This window comes from Canis lupus, chromosome 1, assembly GCF_011100685.1.
Source record: "Canis lupus familiaris isolate Mischka breed German Shepherd chromosome 1, alternate assembly UU_Cfam_GSD_1.0, whole genome shotgun sequence".
Classification (NCBI taxonomy): domain Eukaryota; kingdom Metazoa; phylum Chordata; class Mammalia; order Carnivora; family Canidae; genus Canis; species Canis lupus.
The window spans coordinates 105118524-105135315 of NC_049222.1; the positions used below are offsets into that span (position 1 = coordinate 105118524).

Genomic DNA, 16792 nt, shown 5'->3' on the forward strand with positions numbered 1-16792 from the left:
TAGAATGAGGTAAAAGTAATTATAGGTTACCCCAGAGGTTACTGTTTGTTACCTTTATAAAGAGTAAGTTAGGGGTTTAGCTCAATTGGGCTGGCTCAAGGTCTTCCTCAGGTGATGCAGTTTTACTTAATCAAGAAAGAATTCTTGAGAGGTCTTTGGTGCACAAAAGTGATTGTTTTAAAGCATGGGGTCAGGACCCACCAGTAAAAGGAGTTGCTGTTGCTGCTGCAGCCTGCTGCCCGCTGTCTGCTGGCGCCACTTGCCCAGAGACTATGAGGACCAACTGATCATATATTCTGCGGCAGGAAAAGTAAAGATAAGGGAAGTTCCAAATGGATTTTGTCGACCACGGCAGCCCGGGTGGCACAGCAGGTTTAGCTCTGCCTTCAACCCAGGTCGTGATCCTGGAGACCCGGGATCCACTCCCAAGACGGTCTCCCTGCATGTAGCCTGCCTCTCCCTCTGCCTGTGTCTCTGTCTCTCTCTCTCTCTCTCTCCTTCTCTCTCTCCCTTCCCCGACCCCTCTGTGTCTCTCATGAGTAAATAAATAAAATCTTAAAAAAAAAAAAAACAACACTCAACCTGACACAATGGCCTTGTTATTGTCAAACTAAGGTTGTTTTTCCCACTAGTAAGGCATTCACCTTAAGAGAGTTGAGTACTTCCTGGAGGAACTTTATACTCTGACTTATGTATTTGTCAATGGGTTGCATTTTTTTTTTTTAATGGGTTGGATTTTATAGGGACATTTAATGTTATATACATTTCTTTCTGCCTTTGTTTCCCACATCAAGATCAGTCCTTACCTTTCCTTGGATAGTTTCTGTTTCCATCACAGGAGACTCTGCCCATCGGGTGTTTTGCCTGAAGTAAAAGATGTGGTAGAAAGAGAGGGTAAGTAAAATGTGGGACAAAGGTTGGAGAGTACAAGCAGGTAAACAGTGAAGGTCAGGTCTTGGGGTCTAGCTGGTGACATTAATGCTGTCTTTCATCTTTAGGACCTTTGTGAACTCTGCCTAAGGCTTCTTGGTAACTGTGGTTGGTATTTATTACAGGGACTGCTGACATTCAGGGATGTGGCCAAAGAATTCTCTCAGGAGGAGTAGATATGTCTGAACGACACTCAGCGGATACTCTACAGGATGTGGTGTTAGAGAACTACGGACACCTCCTCCTCTTGGGTGAGGATCACTGCTTCCAGATTTTCCATAACACACTCAAGGTTTCCTTCCTTCCTTTGAAGACTGTCTCTTGGAAGTTTCCTCTTTGAATGATTGGAATTTGGATCTGGGCAGTGAAGGAAAAAAGTTGTGTTTTGTAGCGTGGGACCCAGGAAATCTAACAAAAATCCCCTACCCCTGGACAAGCAGAGCAGGACTAACTCCATTTTGTGCTACACTCATCTCATGTAAAACCCCCCCACACGACCTGCCTATTGTTTAAGGCACTCCCTCACCCTAGCTTAGCTATTAAGCACACTTTCATCAGAAACCAGCACACCTAATTAGGAATGCGGGACCTCTGACCTTTAACCAGCCAAGGAATGAAAACCCCTCTTTTGCCCCCCAAAACTGCAGCAAGTTCTAACCAGAATAATAGGCTAGTTCAAATGGTCACTATAAGGTGAATCGTAATTCAATGGCCACCTGCGTGTAGACCAACATGACTGTGCAACTTTCTACGTATGTTACAATCTCATTGGCCACTGGCCCCTATAACACTGCTGTGCTTCTTAGTCTCGGGGTCCAAGCCCCTGCTCTGCTGTATGGAGTATACTTGGACCCAAGCTCAAACTTGTAAATAAACCCTCGTGTACTTGCATCGGTGTCGGCTCCTTGGTGGTTTCTCGGATTCGCAATCTTGGGCACAACAGTAGTGGAGAAAAGTCTTCACATTGCTTCCTTTTCAGCTTTAACTTCCCCTTCCTTAAGGTAACATCATCGCTTCTGTAGATGAATGGGAATTCTATACAACAGGGCAAAAAATAGTACTGTCCATAACTTAAACTCCAATTTACACCTTTTATTCTTGTGTCTAGTACTTGGCTGTGGAGGTCAATTCTGAACATTGGACATCTCTCCTGTGTGTTCTAAAGGGGCAGTTGGGGGACGCCTGGGTGGCTCAATGGTTGAGCGTCTGCTTTCGCCTTGGGATGTTATCCTGGAGTCCTGGGATTGAGTCTCACATCGGGCTACCCGCATGGAGCCTGCTTCTCCCTCTGCCTATGTCTCTGCCTCTCTCTGTGTGCCTCTCGTGAATAAATAAAATCTTTTAAAAAGGAAATAAACCTTTTTTCTTAACTCCAGCATTTATAGCATTAAAAAAAATCAAATAAATCTAGACCCAGCGTGGAAGTCTAGTGATGAAAATTAGGAGAAATAAACAATATAACATAACCAAAATATAAAACAGGATAAAAATTAAAGTAGGAGCGGTTCCTGGGTGATTCAATCAGTTAAGCACTTGACTTCAGCTCAGGTCATGATCTCAGGGCCTGTGGTGGGCTCCCTGCTCAGTGGGGAGTCTGCTTCTCCCCCTCCCTTTTCCCTTCCCCCCAAACTCATGTATTGTCTCTCTCAAATAAATAAATAAATAAATAAATATAATAAGAATAAAAATAATGAAAAGCTAAATAAAATTAAAAAAATAAGGTTCTTTACGGTTTTCTATAAATTAAGTCATCTGGGAACAGAGAAAGGTTTAGTTTCTTTCCTTATTATTTTTTTTAAAGACCCCCAGGACCCTGGGATCATGACCTGAGCCAAAGGCAGATGCTCAACCACTGAGCCACAGAGGCACCCTAGTTTTTCCTTACCAATTGGATTCCCTTTATGTATTTTTTTCTGACCTAATGTTTCAGACTAGAATATATAATGCTGTGTTGAATGGAAGTGGTAAAGTCACTTCTTTACCTTGCTTCTGATCAAATAGAATGTTCAGTCACTTACTATTGAATAAGTTAGACTTCACCTTTTGGTATGTATGTGGCCTTTATCAGGTGAGGGTAGTCTTCTTCTATTCCTATTGTTGAGTGTTTTTTATCTTGAACCACTGTCCCAAATGCTCAGATTCTTGTTCTGTGTGCATTAATAGGATTATGTCATGTTTGATCTTTTTTCTGTTAATGTGCAGTCTGAAATTGATAGATTTCCATATCTTGAGACATCCTTGATTATCAGGAAGAATTACCACTTGATCATGTTGTAAAATAGTAAAATGTTCTTTTGATTTGAGTTGTTTAATTAATTGTGGACTTTGTAGGACTCCTTGTCACAGGTAGTACCTGGTCATCTTCTTTGCTTGTAGTGTCTTCCTCTGGGCTGTGATAACCTATAAATGCTGATGTCACAGAGAGTGTTTGATGTTTCACTTCTCTTCACTCCTTGGAAATGTTGGAGGAGATCATGAAGTACTTTCTCATTAAATGTTTGTTTGAATTATCCGGTGAATTCATCTGACACAGGGCTTTTCTTTCTTAGGGTGTTATTTTATTTTATTTTATTTTATTTTATTTTATTTATTGCTTTTTCAAGCCACTCAGTAGTTGTAGATCAGCTGAGATTGTTTTTTTTCTAATATTTCCCCATGGTGGAGTCAGGTAGGTTATACCTTTTTTGAAATTTATACATGCTTTTTTGATACCTATTTACTGGCATAGTAATTATGCATCATCACCTCTCATAATTACTTTATTCCTAAGGTATCACTGATACTGTGTCTGCTTTCATTTCTTCTGGTTTTAGTTGGTTTTCTCTCTTTCATTCTTACTTGATTCAGTTAAAAGTATGTCATTTTTGTTGATCTTTTCTTACTAGCAACTCTTCCTATCGTAGATATTTTACTGCTTTTACTACAACCTATTTGGTTGATTTCTATTTTAAGTTTAAATTTCTTTCTCTCTGCCAATTGTGAGCCAAAATGGTACTTTTCCTGATTTTTTTGAGGTGTAGGAAAGTAACGCATGCTACAACATGACAATAGAAATACCTATTACGCCATGTGGTGACTACATTGTACGCAAGTGTATTTGTTCATGGAAGAATAAAGTCCTGGTGATTCCTTCTCAGCCATCTTGCTGAAGTTCTCTAATTTTAATTTTGCATTTTAGGAGTTTTCATTATACTCATCTGAAAGTAGTAAATGGGATGATTTTGCTTTTCTCTTATTTGATATCTTTCAGCTATATCTTCACATGCCACCCAGACTTCCTGCCAAAGCTGTGTGTAGACGCTTCTTTCCAAAAATTAGAAGTGTTTTCTGAAAGCTCCAAACTTACTGTACATAAGAGTGTCCCTATAGGAGGGAATCCTCATAAATATAATGAAAGCATGAAAGCTCTTAACCAGACCCCCCAGTGTTGGTGGTAATCAGAGAATTGATGTGTGGGGGAAAAAAAAAAAACATACAGATGTAATAAACCAGCGAACACGTTTAGCCAGTCATCAAGACTAAATATACAGGACACCCGGGTGGCTCAGCAGTTGTGTGTCTGTCTTTGGCTTGGGGCGTGATCCCTGGGTCCTGGGATCCAGTCCCACATTGGGTTCCTTGCAGAGAGCCTGCTTCTCCCTCTGCCCATGTCTCTGCTTCTCTATCTGTGTCTCTCATGAATAAATAAATAAGATCTTTTAAAAAGAAAAAGATACATTTGCAAGGAATGTGGCAAAGCCTTTGATGGGCCCTCAATGCTACCTCAACATCAGCAAATCCATGGTAGAGAGAAACCTTACAAATGTGAAGAATGTGGTAAAATGTAGAAGTACCTCTGATTATTATATGGACATAGGTGAATCCATTCGGGAGAGAAACTTGACAGTTACATTTGCAAAAAGAATGTGGCAAGCCCTTTAACTATCACTCAAGCCTTACTGAACTTCAGAGAATCTACACTGGAGAGAAACCTTACAAATGTAAATACTGTGGCAGGGGCTTTAAATTCCACTCAATTCTTATTGGACATCACAGGATTCATACTGGAGAGAAACCTTACAAATGTTCAGAGTGTGGCAAGGCCTTTAATGAACACTCAACTTTGACTCAACATCACAGAACTCATAGAGGAGAGAAACCTTACAAGTGTAAAGAATATGGCAAGGCTTTTAGGCAGTACCCAAACCTTATTCAACATCACAAAATCCACACTGGAGAAAAACCTTACCAATGTCAAGAATGTGGTAAGGCCTTTAGTCAGCGGTCAGGCCTCATGATACATTACATAATTCGTACTGGAGAGAAACCTTACCAATGTAAAGAATGTGGGAAGGCCTTTAACCGTCGCTCAACCCTTACTCAACAGAATTCATTCTGGACAGAAACCTTACCAATGCGAAAAATGTAACAAGGCCTTTATCCAGATCTCAGGCCTTATTCAACGTCAGAGAATTCATTTGTGAAAAAACCTTACCCGTGTAAACATACAGGAAGGCCTCTAATCATATTTCAATACCTACTCATTATCACATAATTCATAACGCAGCAAACCTGAAAATGTTTAAAATTTGAGAAAATTTTTAAGGACTGCTCACCACTTAGTCCACATCAGAGACTTCATATTAGAGAATAACCTTAAAATGGTTAAGAATGTGGCCAGGCCTTTAAGCAATGCTAACACTGACTCCTGATCAGGGAAGGTATACTGGAGAGGATTTTTCCTGAAGCTCTCTGAAAACTATATGCAAATCATTGGATGTAAAGAAATCATCATAACAGTTCATGTATAGACAAGCTTAGTGCTGAGCTCTATCGGCCAATGTAAAGATTACCAAAGGAATTTCAACTGGAAGCCAGGAAGATTTGTGAGGTTGCCTGTACTTGCCCTTACTCTATCTGAAGATCCTTCAAGACGAATAGCTAGAAATATGCTCAACTGGCTACCATTAGACCTCAGAAACTGCCTTAACATTTGGTCTAATTACTAACCATTCCCATTTAGTAACATTAATTCTATCAATGGGCTAACTTAAAAATACACCTGCATCGTCGCCTCTTCTTCTTTCAAATTTATTCAAGTTACTTAACAAATAGTGTTTTATTCGCTCATGGGATAGAGTTTAGGGATTCATCAGTTGCATCTAACTCCCAGCACTCATTACATCTAGTGCCCTCCTTAAGGTTCATCACCTAGTTTACCCCATTCCCCTGTTGAAATGAGTTTGATTAAACTGACCTATTGTTAGGAGCAAAATACTGGATCAATGGCATGAAACAATCTACCAGGTCAACTTCTAACATGTGAGACTCTTGAAGTTTCAGATGGGGGAATTGCAGGAGTGCAGGACAGTCTCTATGCTGCCCCACCACCACTTCCCGAATGTGCCACATTGGCCTTGTGAGGATTTTGAGTTGAGGGTACTTGGGATCCTGCAGGCTTGAGAGAACCTTTACTCCGTCCCTTAAACACACAGTAGATTCTAAATTGGGGGGTGAGGTCTTTCCCAGAATAAGAGTTATTAACAGAGTTTATCTCAGTGACCCATCTCTAAGGTAGGACAAAGATGTCATTACCAAATATGTGTCCTTCTTATTGCCGTGTGAAATGTTTTCCTTTCCTCTGAAGCTCCAGGTCCCCAGTCCTTTTTCCTTAGTTCAGCATGACATTGGCTCCTCATCTTGCCTGACAGTCTTTGGAATTTCCACATCTATGGAATTCCTGTATGGATTCCTGTGGATTCCCTGTATGTACACCTATTAAGTTTGTCTCCTTTTAATCTGTCTGACGTCGATTTCATTCCTACTCCAGCTGGAAGGATCTTTGAAGGGACTAGAATTCTTGTTCTCAGACAGAGGATTTGATTTTAATGCCTCATTTCCGGATATCCTATAGAAAGCATAAAAAGATGGTGGAGCAGTAGGAGGTACATGTCCAGGAGTTGATATTGTTGAGCTCACTTTTTGCCACTATTTCAGAAGGTCCCTTTTTGTTTCCTGCATAGATATTATCTTGTGTTTGCTTTAAATTTTCTAAGTAGCAGTCAAAATATGTAACCCATTCAGTTTGTTTAGTTGAATAGATCGCTCTCTCTTGAGGAGCATATGTAAGTACACAAATTAAGTCTTTCAGGCAGTCTTCATTTAGGCCACTTGAGCATTAAATCACCCTTCAGTAGAATTTTCTATTTATTTAGACACTTGCAAATAGGTAATCCATATGTGTTAACATGACTCCCACCAGATGGTTGGAAGGTGCATCTCCATCCCTTTTCTTCCTATAGTGATGGTTTATTTTCCATCCTAGTGGGTTGAAAGGTGCAGCACCTAAAGGAGTTTGTCTGGAAATGAGTGTGCTAATTAGAGTGATCTTACCCCTTCAAGTGTCCCTCTGGAGATGGTTGATTGTATTTTGTTTTGTGTTTTCCTGGAGTTAGCCTGGCTAAATTCAAAGTGCTGAGAATGCTAAGTGGCTGATTCTTCTATGTTTTCCCTGATGGACCAGCTGAATTATTTGTGTTGAATTCATTGTTTTTGTTTTTTTTTTAATATTTTAAAGCCTGTGTTTTTATTTTTTTTGAGAGAGAGGCTGTGTGCATAAGCAGGGGTGTGGAGGGGCAGAGCGAGAAGGAGAGAGAGAATCCAAAGCAGGTTGCAAGTCCTGTGCAGAGCTTGATGTGGGGCTCAATCTCACAACCTTGAGATCTTGATCCGAGCTAAAATCAAGAGTCAGACACCCAACATGCTGAGCTACTGAGGCACCCTTTGAATCCACTTTTATTTCATTTTTGAGATTTTATTTATTTATTTGACAGAGCAAATGATAGTGAGAGAGCATGCCCAAGCAGGAGGAGCGGCAGGACAGAGGGAAAGGGAGAGGGAGAAGCAGTCTCCTCGTGGAGCAGGGAGCCTGGTGTGGGGCTTGACCCCAGGACCCTTAGATCACGACTTGGCCAAAGGCAGACACTTAACTGAATGAGGCACTCAGGCACTCCCTTTTTTTTTTTTTGGCACTCCCCATTTTTAATAACAAATATTGTACAGGTTGGGGAGTTGTACACTTCAGGCCAATGCCATCCACACGATTGATTTATAATATTAATTCATCATTCTTCTATGCTCAAGACCAAAGCATAGGGAAGCCCTGGTGGCTCAGTGGTTTAGCGCTGCCTTCAATCCCGGGTGTAATCCTGGAGTCCAGGAATGGAGTCCCACGTCGGGCTTCCTGCATGGAGCCTGTTTCTCCCTCTGCCTCTTTCTCTCTGTCTCTCATGAATAGATAAATAAAATCTTTATTTAAAAAAAAAAACGACCAAAGCATATAAATGCTACTGTACGGCTCAGAGGCAAAATATATTTCTCCTGTATATATTTTATAAGATTTTATTTATTGGGATCCCTGGGTGGCGCAGCGGTTTGGCGCCTGCCTTTGGCCCAGGGCGCGATCCTGGAGACCTGGAATCGAATCCCACGTCGGGCTCCCGGTGCATGGAGCCTGCTTCTCCCTCTGCCTGTGTCTCTGCCTCTCTCTTTCTCTCTTCCCCGTGTGACTATCATAAATAAATTTTTAAAAATTAAAAAAAAAAAAGATTTTATTTATTGGCCAACCCAGGTGGCGCAGCAGTTTAGCGCCGCCTTCAGGCCAGGGCCTGATCCTGGAGACCCAGAATCAAGTCCCATGTCAGGCTGCCTGCATGGAGCCTGCTTCTCTCCCTGCCTGTGTTCTGCCTCTCTGTCTATCATGAATAAATGAATAACAAATCTTAAAAAAAAAAAAAAAAAGATTTTATTTATTCATGAGAGACACACAGAGAGAGGCAATGATATAGGCAGAGGGAGAAACAGGCTCCTCACAGGGAACATGATTCCCAGGACCCTGGGATCACCACCTGAGCCAAAGGCAGATGCTCCACCACTGTGCCACCCAGGTGTCCCCCCTCCTGAGTATTTGAAGAAATGTTTCCTTTCAAGAAAATCTGAGAAATATAATAATCCTCCCTTGCTTTCACTAAAGCAAAAGGACCTCCTTCATTCTTTCATGCAGTGATTTACTGGTTCCTACTGATTTCCAGATTAGATCACTATAGTAAATTATCTTACTTTCAGGTACCCCTGAAAGTAACGCCTGAGATCCATGTTTGTGTTGTGTTCTTAATTAAGCAAGAATAATAAATTTGATGATATGAAATTGGAAGTGTCAAAGGCTTTCTTTAGTGAATGAGCAAAATGATGTTTATACTTTCATTTATCATAACCCATTTTCACTATGTGTTTTTTTTTAAGATTTTTAATTTATTTATTCATTAGTGATACAGAGAGAGAGGGGGGCAGAGACACAGGCAGAGGGCGAAGCAGGCTCCATGCAAGGAGCCCGATGTGGGACTCAAACCAGGCAATCCGGGATCACGGCCTGAGCCAAAGGCAGGCACCCAACCACTGAGCCACCCTGGTGTCCCATTATATGTGTTTTGTATATGTAATATTATTTCACTACAGATTCTTGTTCCTCCGTCTGCATTTCTATATATCTAATATTTTGTTAATGTGAAATTCTAATTGTGTCATAAAAATAAATCTAGTTTGGGGGCACCAGTGTAACTAGGATGGTTAAACATCTGCTGTCAGCTCAGGTCATGATATCTGGGTCTGGGAGTTGATATTTGGGTCTGGGGGTCGAGCCCCAGGTCAAGTTCCAGCTAACAGTAGTCTGCTTCTCACTCTGACTCTCCCCTCTGCCCCACTTATGCTCTCAATCTCTCTCTGTGTCTCTCAATTGAATAAACAAAAATATATTTTTTTAAATCTGTATTTAGGTAGATTTGAAAATGTTAGAAGAGAACATTTACAGGTGAAATTCAACTTTTTATTGCACTTCATGGCTTTATTAGAATGAGGTGAATTTGAATACTTCTATTGTCCTCAGCTCATCACAATTAATAGGAATGGCGTAATATTTTGATCTAAAGTGAAACTCGAAAAGAAAAATTATGGAGGATCTCTCTCTCTCAAAAAAAAATTAGAGGTACCACAGGCCAACAAAATCTACTCAGCAGTGAGTATCTCAATACTCTCCCCAAAACAAGCAGTCTGGGCAGCTAGTACTTGAGATGCCCCCACTGGCTAGGGACCAGTGAATCATGGGAAGAATTTCCACATTGGACTGAGTTTCCTTTGTGCTTCCCAAAATCATAACCAAAGCAAATGAGAATTTGTCTACCATGTGCAGTAAGCCAGTATAATCATACACTGAGCTTTTGTGGTATATCTATTTAAGACATTAAAAGACATTGATTTGTATGGCCCCACCCAGGAGAAGAGGAAGCTAATGCTCAAAAGTGTTGAAATCCTCAATGGCTTGCAAGTGAAGACTTTTAAGGGGAAAATTTGGTTTGAGAGTCTTCTGATGTGATAGGGCAGGGACTAGACTCGGTCTTCCTCAACACTGAGCATGAAATCCAGCATTCTTTTGCTCCTTCCATAAGAAAGGAAAGAAAGAGAGAAAAAGAGAAGGAACAGGAAGGAATGGGAGGGAAGGAAAGAGGGGGAAGGAAAGGGAGGAAGGAAAGGGGAGGAAGGGGGGGAGGGAAAGGAAATGCCTCCTGAGTAGTTTCTGTTGCAGGAATTCTTATTATGAATACTGGCAAAGCCTGGACCAAACCAAGTTGCACCATGATGGCTCTCCCGGACTTCTTCTTGGGGAGAGTCCCTGAGAACACTTTCCTTTGTGCTATCTCCCTTGTTCTCAAGCATATGCCCCAATAAAATCCTGACTGAAACTCTGATTTGCTGTTATCAATTTCTATGCTTAGAGCTCAAGGACAGGTTTAGTGTGGTGTCACTGAGAAGGTAGATGCTACTGATTAGAGAGACCCACGGGGCCATGTGAGCAGATGTTCTTTGATATCTTCTGGTGCTGTTTCACCTGGTACCCCGGAGGTGTATTCTATCTCATAAAACTTTGAATCAGAAAACAATATCTTTCTTCGTCTTTATCTTAGAGGTGTTTTTTTAAAGATTTTAGTTATTTATTCATGAGAGACACAGAGACATAGGCAGAGGGAGAAGCAGGCCCCTCGCAGGGAGCCTATTGCAGGACTTGATCCCGGGTCCCCAGGACCACCCCCTGGGCCAAAGGCAGCACCAGACCTCTGAGCCACCCAGGGATCCCCTATCTTAGAGGTTTTATTAGGTATATCTGGTAGTTACATCTGTAGGGTAGTGCCGATTAACTACTTACCTCTTGAGCCTAGTCTCCATGTTCCTTATCTGGTACAGCTGGGCCTGAGGACAATATGACCTGTAGTGTGCATTTTTTCATCTGAACTGACAAGATCAATGCTGGTTTCATTAGATCAATGTTGTGTTGATCATGCCAGGGAGCACAAATTTCTGTGCCCTTCAGGATCCTTCTAGCTGGATTGAGAAACCCATTGAACAGAGACAGATTAACAGGACAAGATCAAATTAAATTTCATAGGTGTAGGGAACGCTCACAGACACGGAAATTGCAAAATTGGGCAAAATGAGGTTCATATCCTGAAGTTAGGAAGAGGGCCTGGGACTTTGAAGTGGAGAAATGCACTAAACAGGGCAAGAAGAATAACAGCAGATGTTTGGTAATTAGATGTTGCCCTGCCACACAGATGGATGACTCAAATGAAATTTGTCCCTAGCAGTAACATTTATTCTGTGAAAGATGGCCAGTTAAGATTATTCTACACAGGCCTGGGTAGCTCGGTGCTTGAGTGTCTGCCTCTGGCTCAGGGTGTGATCCCAGGATCTAGGATCCAGTCGAACATCGGGCTCTCCAGGGGGAGCCTGCTTCTCCCTCTGGCTAGGTCTTTGCCTCTGTGTGTGTCTCAGGAATGAACGGATAAATCTTTATTTTTTTTAAGATTTTTTATTTATTTATGCATGAGAGACATATATAGAGAGAGGCAGAGACACAGGCAGAGGGAGAAGCAGGCTCCATGCAGGGAGCCTGACGTGGGACTCGATCCCGGGTCTCCAGGATCCCACCCTGGGCCAAAGGCAGTGCTAAACTGCTGAGCCACCGGGGGCTGCCCTGAATAAATCTTTAAAAAAAAAAAAAAAAAAAAAAAAAGATTATTCTATATTATGAGGTGAGGGGCAAAAACTTCTCTTCGCCCTATAGGGTGTCAAGTGCCTTTAGCCCAAAAGAATGTTCATGCCAACTCTCCTATCTAGAGGCAGCCTGCCTTTGGCCCTTAGAGAACGTTGCTTTAAGGTAGTAGTCTCTGTATACAGATATGTATGTCATGTTAGATAAACTCTACATCAGATGACCTTGGTGAAAACCTAGTTCTTTCCATTTATTGGGTGTTTGGCAAAAAAATCCCTTTTTTTTTTTTTTAAGATTGTATTTATTTATTCATGGGAGACCGAGAGAAAGAGAGAGAGAGAGAGAAAGAGGCAGAGACACAGGCAGAGGCAGAAGCAGGCTCTCTGCAGGAGCTTACATGGGACTCGATCCCAGACACCAGGATTAGGCCCTGAGTTAAACGCAGATGCTCAACCACTGAGCCACCCAGGCGTCCCGGGCAAAAAACTCTTATGAAAACGAATAATGATATGTTTGGTCTCATCAATTATTTTGGTGTTTATTATTTGTACTAACTTCTATAAAGTGTTATAATGCTATCTAGTGACTAGCAAATGTTTAAAAAGCATTGCTGGGGGGCAGACCCGGTGGCGCAGCGGTTTAGCGCCACCTGCAGCCCGGGGTGTGATCCTGGAGACCCGGAATCGAGTCCCACATTGGGCTTCCTGCATGGAGCCTGCTTCTCCCTCTGCCTGTGTGTCTCTGCCTCTCTCTCGCTCTCTCTGAATAAATAAATAAATAAAACTTAAAAAAAAAAAAAAAAGCATTGCTGGGGTACCTGGTGGCTCAGTCTATTAACAATCTGACTTCAACTTAGGTCATGATCTCAGGGTTCCGGGATGGAGCCACCCCACCCCAGACCCTGCCACTGGGCTCCATGCTCAGCAGGGAATCTGCTTCTCCCTCTCCCTCTGCTCCTCCCCCTGCTCAGGCTGTCTCTCTTTCTCAAACAAATAAAATCTTTTAAAAAGTAAAGTAAAAATAAAAAGGATTGTTGTTGCCATTCTTGGTATGCTAGTAGAGCCTTTAAATTGATTGAGGGATGCCTGGGTGGCTCAGTGGTTGAGCGTCTACCTTTGGCTCAGGGCATGATCCAGGGTCTGAGGATCGAGTCCCACATCAGGCTCTCTGCATGGAGCCTGCTTCTCCCTCTGCCTATGTCTCTGTCTCTCATTCTCTGTGCCTCTCATGAATAAATAAATAAAATCTTTTGAAAAATTGATAAGTAAATAGATTGATATATTTATATATTTACTTATTTATTGATGACTGAGAGAGAGAGAGAGAGCTTGAGGGAGGAAGAGGGGCCGTGGATAGTATCTCCAGCAGACTCTGCACTGAGCACAGAGCCCCATTTGAGGCGGGATCCCACGACCCTGAGATCATGACCTGAGCTGAAATCAAGACACAGATGCTTAACAGAATGAACCAACCAGGCACGCTCAGTAGAACTTTTAACTGTCACTAAAATCATTGCATTCAAACTCATCAAATAACAGTGTTTTCAGAAATCATTTTCGAGAATTCTACATTGTCCTATCTTCTCTACTGAGGACATTAGTGGGTTCAAAATTAGTGAATCTCCAACCAGACTCATATTCCTATTTTTTATTTTTTAAAGGTTTTATTTATTTATTCATGGGAGACACAGAGAGGGAGGCAGAGGCACAGGTAGAGGGAGGAGAAGCAGGATCTATGGGGGGAGCCCGATGCGAAACTTGATCCCCGGACTCTGGGATCTCGCCCTGAGCCAAAGACAGATGCTCAACCACTGAGCCACCTGGGCATCCCCCACCCCCCGCCCTTTTTTTTAAGTTTTGTTTTTTTTTGTTTTGTTTTGTTTTTTAGATTTTGTTTATTTATTTATTCATGAGAGACACAGACAGAAAGAGAGGCAGAGACACAGGCAGAAGGAGAAGCAGGCTCCACGCAGGGAGCCCAACGTGGGACTCGATTTCGCGTCTCCAGGATCAGGCCCTGGGCTGAAGGCGGCGCTAAACCACTGAGCCACCCGAGCTGCCCCCGCCCCCCTATTTTTTAAATAAACGGGTCTTGCTATATCTACGCCAGACCCGGTCACCTTTTTGGAGCAAATAGGAGCCCTGAGATGTGAAGAGAAAGGAGCTGTCCAGCCACAAAGTTGGGAATGAAGAAAGTAGATGACTTATGTGAAGTGCAAAAGTGAAGGAGGAGACCAAACCTTAAAAGTGTCATTTGGGAAGCACTGAGTGAAAGAATTTTCTAAAAGCTTTTGTTGATTTATGTTTCTGTCATAGACAATTCTAACACTTCCCATGCTCCTACATCCTGTAAGATTCTCCTTCTGCTCCCCTGGTCTTACATCATATTCCGGAAGAGGGCCAAGGGACCCTTCCATGGCCTGCGAGGGCCTGCACAATCTGTCTGCTTTTCTATGGCTTTGGGGGGCCTGGGGAAATCTGTGCATATTTCTAAGAAACTCCTTGCTAAGCCATTTTTTCAGTTCCATTTTTGCCTCATAACAGGTGTTGTTACCATATTTCTTAACAATAATGATTTTCTAATTTTGTCATGTGTATATGGAGTTCCTTTGGTTGTGTTCTGTTTTCGCTTTGTGATTAGTTTTCTGTGAAATTGAGCTATGATTTTAGATTCTAAAGTCTTTTTTTTTTTAAGATTTTATTTATTTATCCATGAGAGACATACAGAAAGAGACAGAGACACAGGCAGAGGTAGAAGCTGGCTCCCTGTAGGCAACCTGATGTGGGACTCCATCCAAGGACCCCAGGATCACAACCTGAGCCAAAGGCACAGGCTCAACCACTGAGCCACTCAGATGCCCCAGATTCTAAAGTTCTGATAGAACATGCTTGACAGGGCAGCGGTTTAGCCACCTGCAGCCCAAGGTGTGATCATGGAGACCCGGGATCGAGTCCCATGTCAGGCTCCCTGCATGGGACCTGCTTCTCCCTCTGCCTGTGTCTCTGCATTTCTCTCTCTCTCTCTCTGTGTGTCTCATGAATAAATAAATAAAATTTTAGAAAAAAAAAAAAAAAGAACACGCTTGACTTACATGTGTTGCCTGGGGGGCTCAGTGGTTAAGCATCTGGCTTTGATTCAGATCATGAGTCAAAGGTCTTGGGATGGAATCCTGCATCAGGCTCCCCATTGGGAGCCTGCTTCTCTCTCTGCCTGTCTCTGCTTCTCTGTTTCTCATGAATAAATAGACTTTTAAAATCTTTTTTTTTAAAAAAAAAAGAAGGGAGTTTGATAATTAGTAAACAACCCCATATTTATTAAATGTTTTGTTCATAAATATAAATTTCCCTTGAGGCAAATCCCCTTAGAATTTTTTTTTTTAATTTTTATTTATTTATGATAGTCACAGAGAAAGAGAAAGAGAGAGAGAGAGAGGCAGAGACACAGGCAGAGGGAGAAGCAGGCTCCATGCACCGGGAGCCTGACGTGGGATTCGATCCCGGGTCTCCAGGATCGCGCCCTGGGCCAAAGGCAGGCGCCAAACCGCTGCGCCACCCAGGGATCCCCCCCTTAGAATTTTGATCTACTTTTCTCAAGATACATTTAAATTGTGGTATAATTAATACTTAACTGTACGTGCTTTTTAGTGTAGCAGTGATACTCTGTATATTTTACAGCATTCGTGGTGTTTCTGTATTCAGGAATATCTTTTGTTTCATTACTTAAGTGAAATCATAGTGTATTTATCTCTGTGAATTATTTCAGTCACTGTTAGTTATTTTGTGCATGATGTTTCTTTTTTCAAAGTATGTATATGCTACATTTTCTTTATCTGTTCTCGAACATTTTTGTTGCTTTCATTATTATTGGCTTTTCTGAACATTGCTGCTATGAAATCTGCTTGTGCAAGTATCTCTTGCACATCCTACTTTGAATTCTTTGGTTATATAGTCTCAAGTGGGATGGCTGAATCATAGGGCAATACAATTTAAATTTTTTTACAAAATCCCATGGTTTTCCATAGCGCTTGTGCCATTTGCATCTCATCTAGCAGTCCTTATGGGTTCTATGAGTTCTAAGGATTCTTGTGATTTACAACTCAGAGTAGCTCTTTTTTGGTGTTATTCTCGTTTAATAGTGGAATCCGAAGAAGTAGTGATTTATGACTCACTGTTTTGCTTGTATTTTTCTAATGAATAGTGATTTTGAGCATCTTTCATATGTTTGTCCATTTGCATATCTTCCCTGGATTTTGCCCTTTTTTTTTTTTTTTTTATGATAGTCACACACAGAGAGAGAGAGAGGCAGAGACATAGGCAGAGGGAGAAGCAGGCTCCATGCACCGGGAGCCCAACGTGGGATTCGATCCCGGGTCTCCAGGATCGCACCCTGGGCCAAAGGCAGGCACTAAACCGCTGCGCCACCCAGGGATCCCCCATTCAATCTTTTGTCCATTTTTTAATCGTACCAGGGTCTTTTTTGTTTTGTTCTCTTTTTTTTTTTTGTTTTGTTTTGTGGTTGTTGCAAGAGTTCTTTCTATACGATAGATATTAATTCCTTATGCTCTAAAGGTTCTAGAGAAAATGTCCTCTCATTTCACAGATGGCCTTTTCACTCCACTGAATGTTTCTTTGGAATCACTTTCTCTGAATTCCATGTTTCAATATACTGAGTTTTATTTCATTAGTCTCAAGATAATTACTGGTCATTTTTTAAATTTCATTTTGACCATTGATTGTTCAGAGTGTGTTGTATAATTTCAAAATATTTGTGGAATTTCTGATT

At 41.7% G+C, this 16792-nt stretch overlaps 1 protein-coding gene across 1 annotated transcript in view; it reads right to left on the reverse strand.

Annotated features, from left to right (window-relative positions):
- Positions 1 to 11208, reverse strand: part of LOC119875995 (zinc finger protein 708-like) — a 45594-nt gene extending 34386 nt beyond the window's left edge. Inside the window, exons 1-3 of the mRNA XM_038527925.1 lie at positions 11165 to 11208; positions 1821 to 1965; positions 807 to 864 (exon numbers count right to left, since the gene is read on the reverse strand). Coding sequence (XP_038383853.1) covers positions 807 to 864; positions 1821 to 1822 — 60 coding nt within the window. The 5' untranslated portion in view covers positions 1823 to 1965; positions 11165 to 11208. The remainder of the gene's footprint in view (positions 1 to 806; positions 865 to 1820; positions 1966 to 11164) is intronic.
- Positions 11209 to 16792: the final 5584 nt, after the last annotated feature.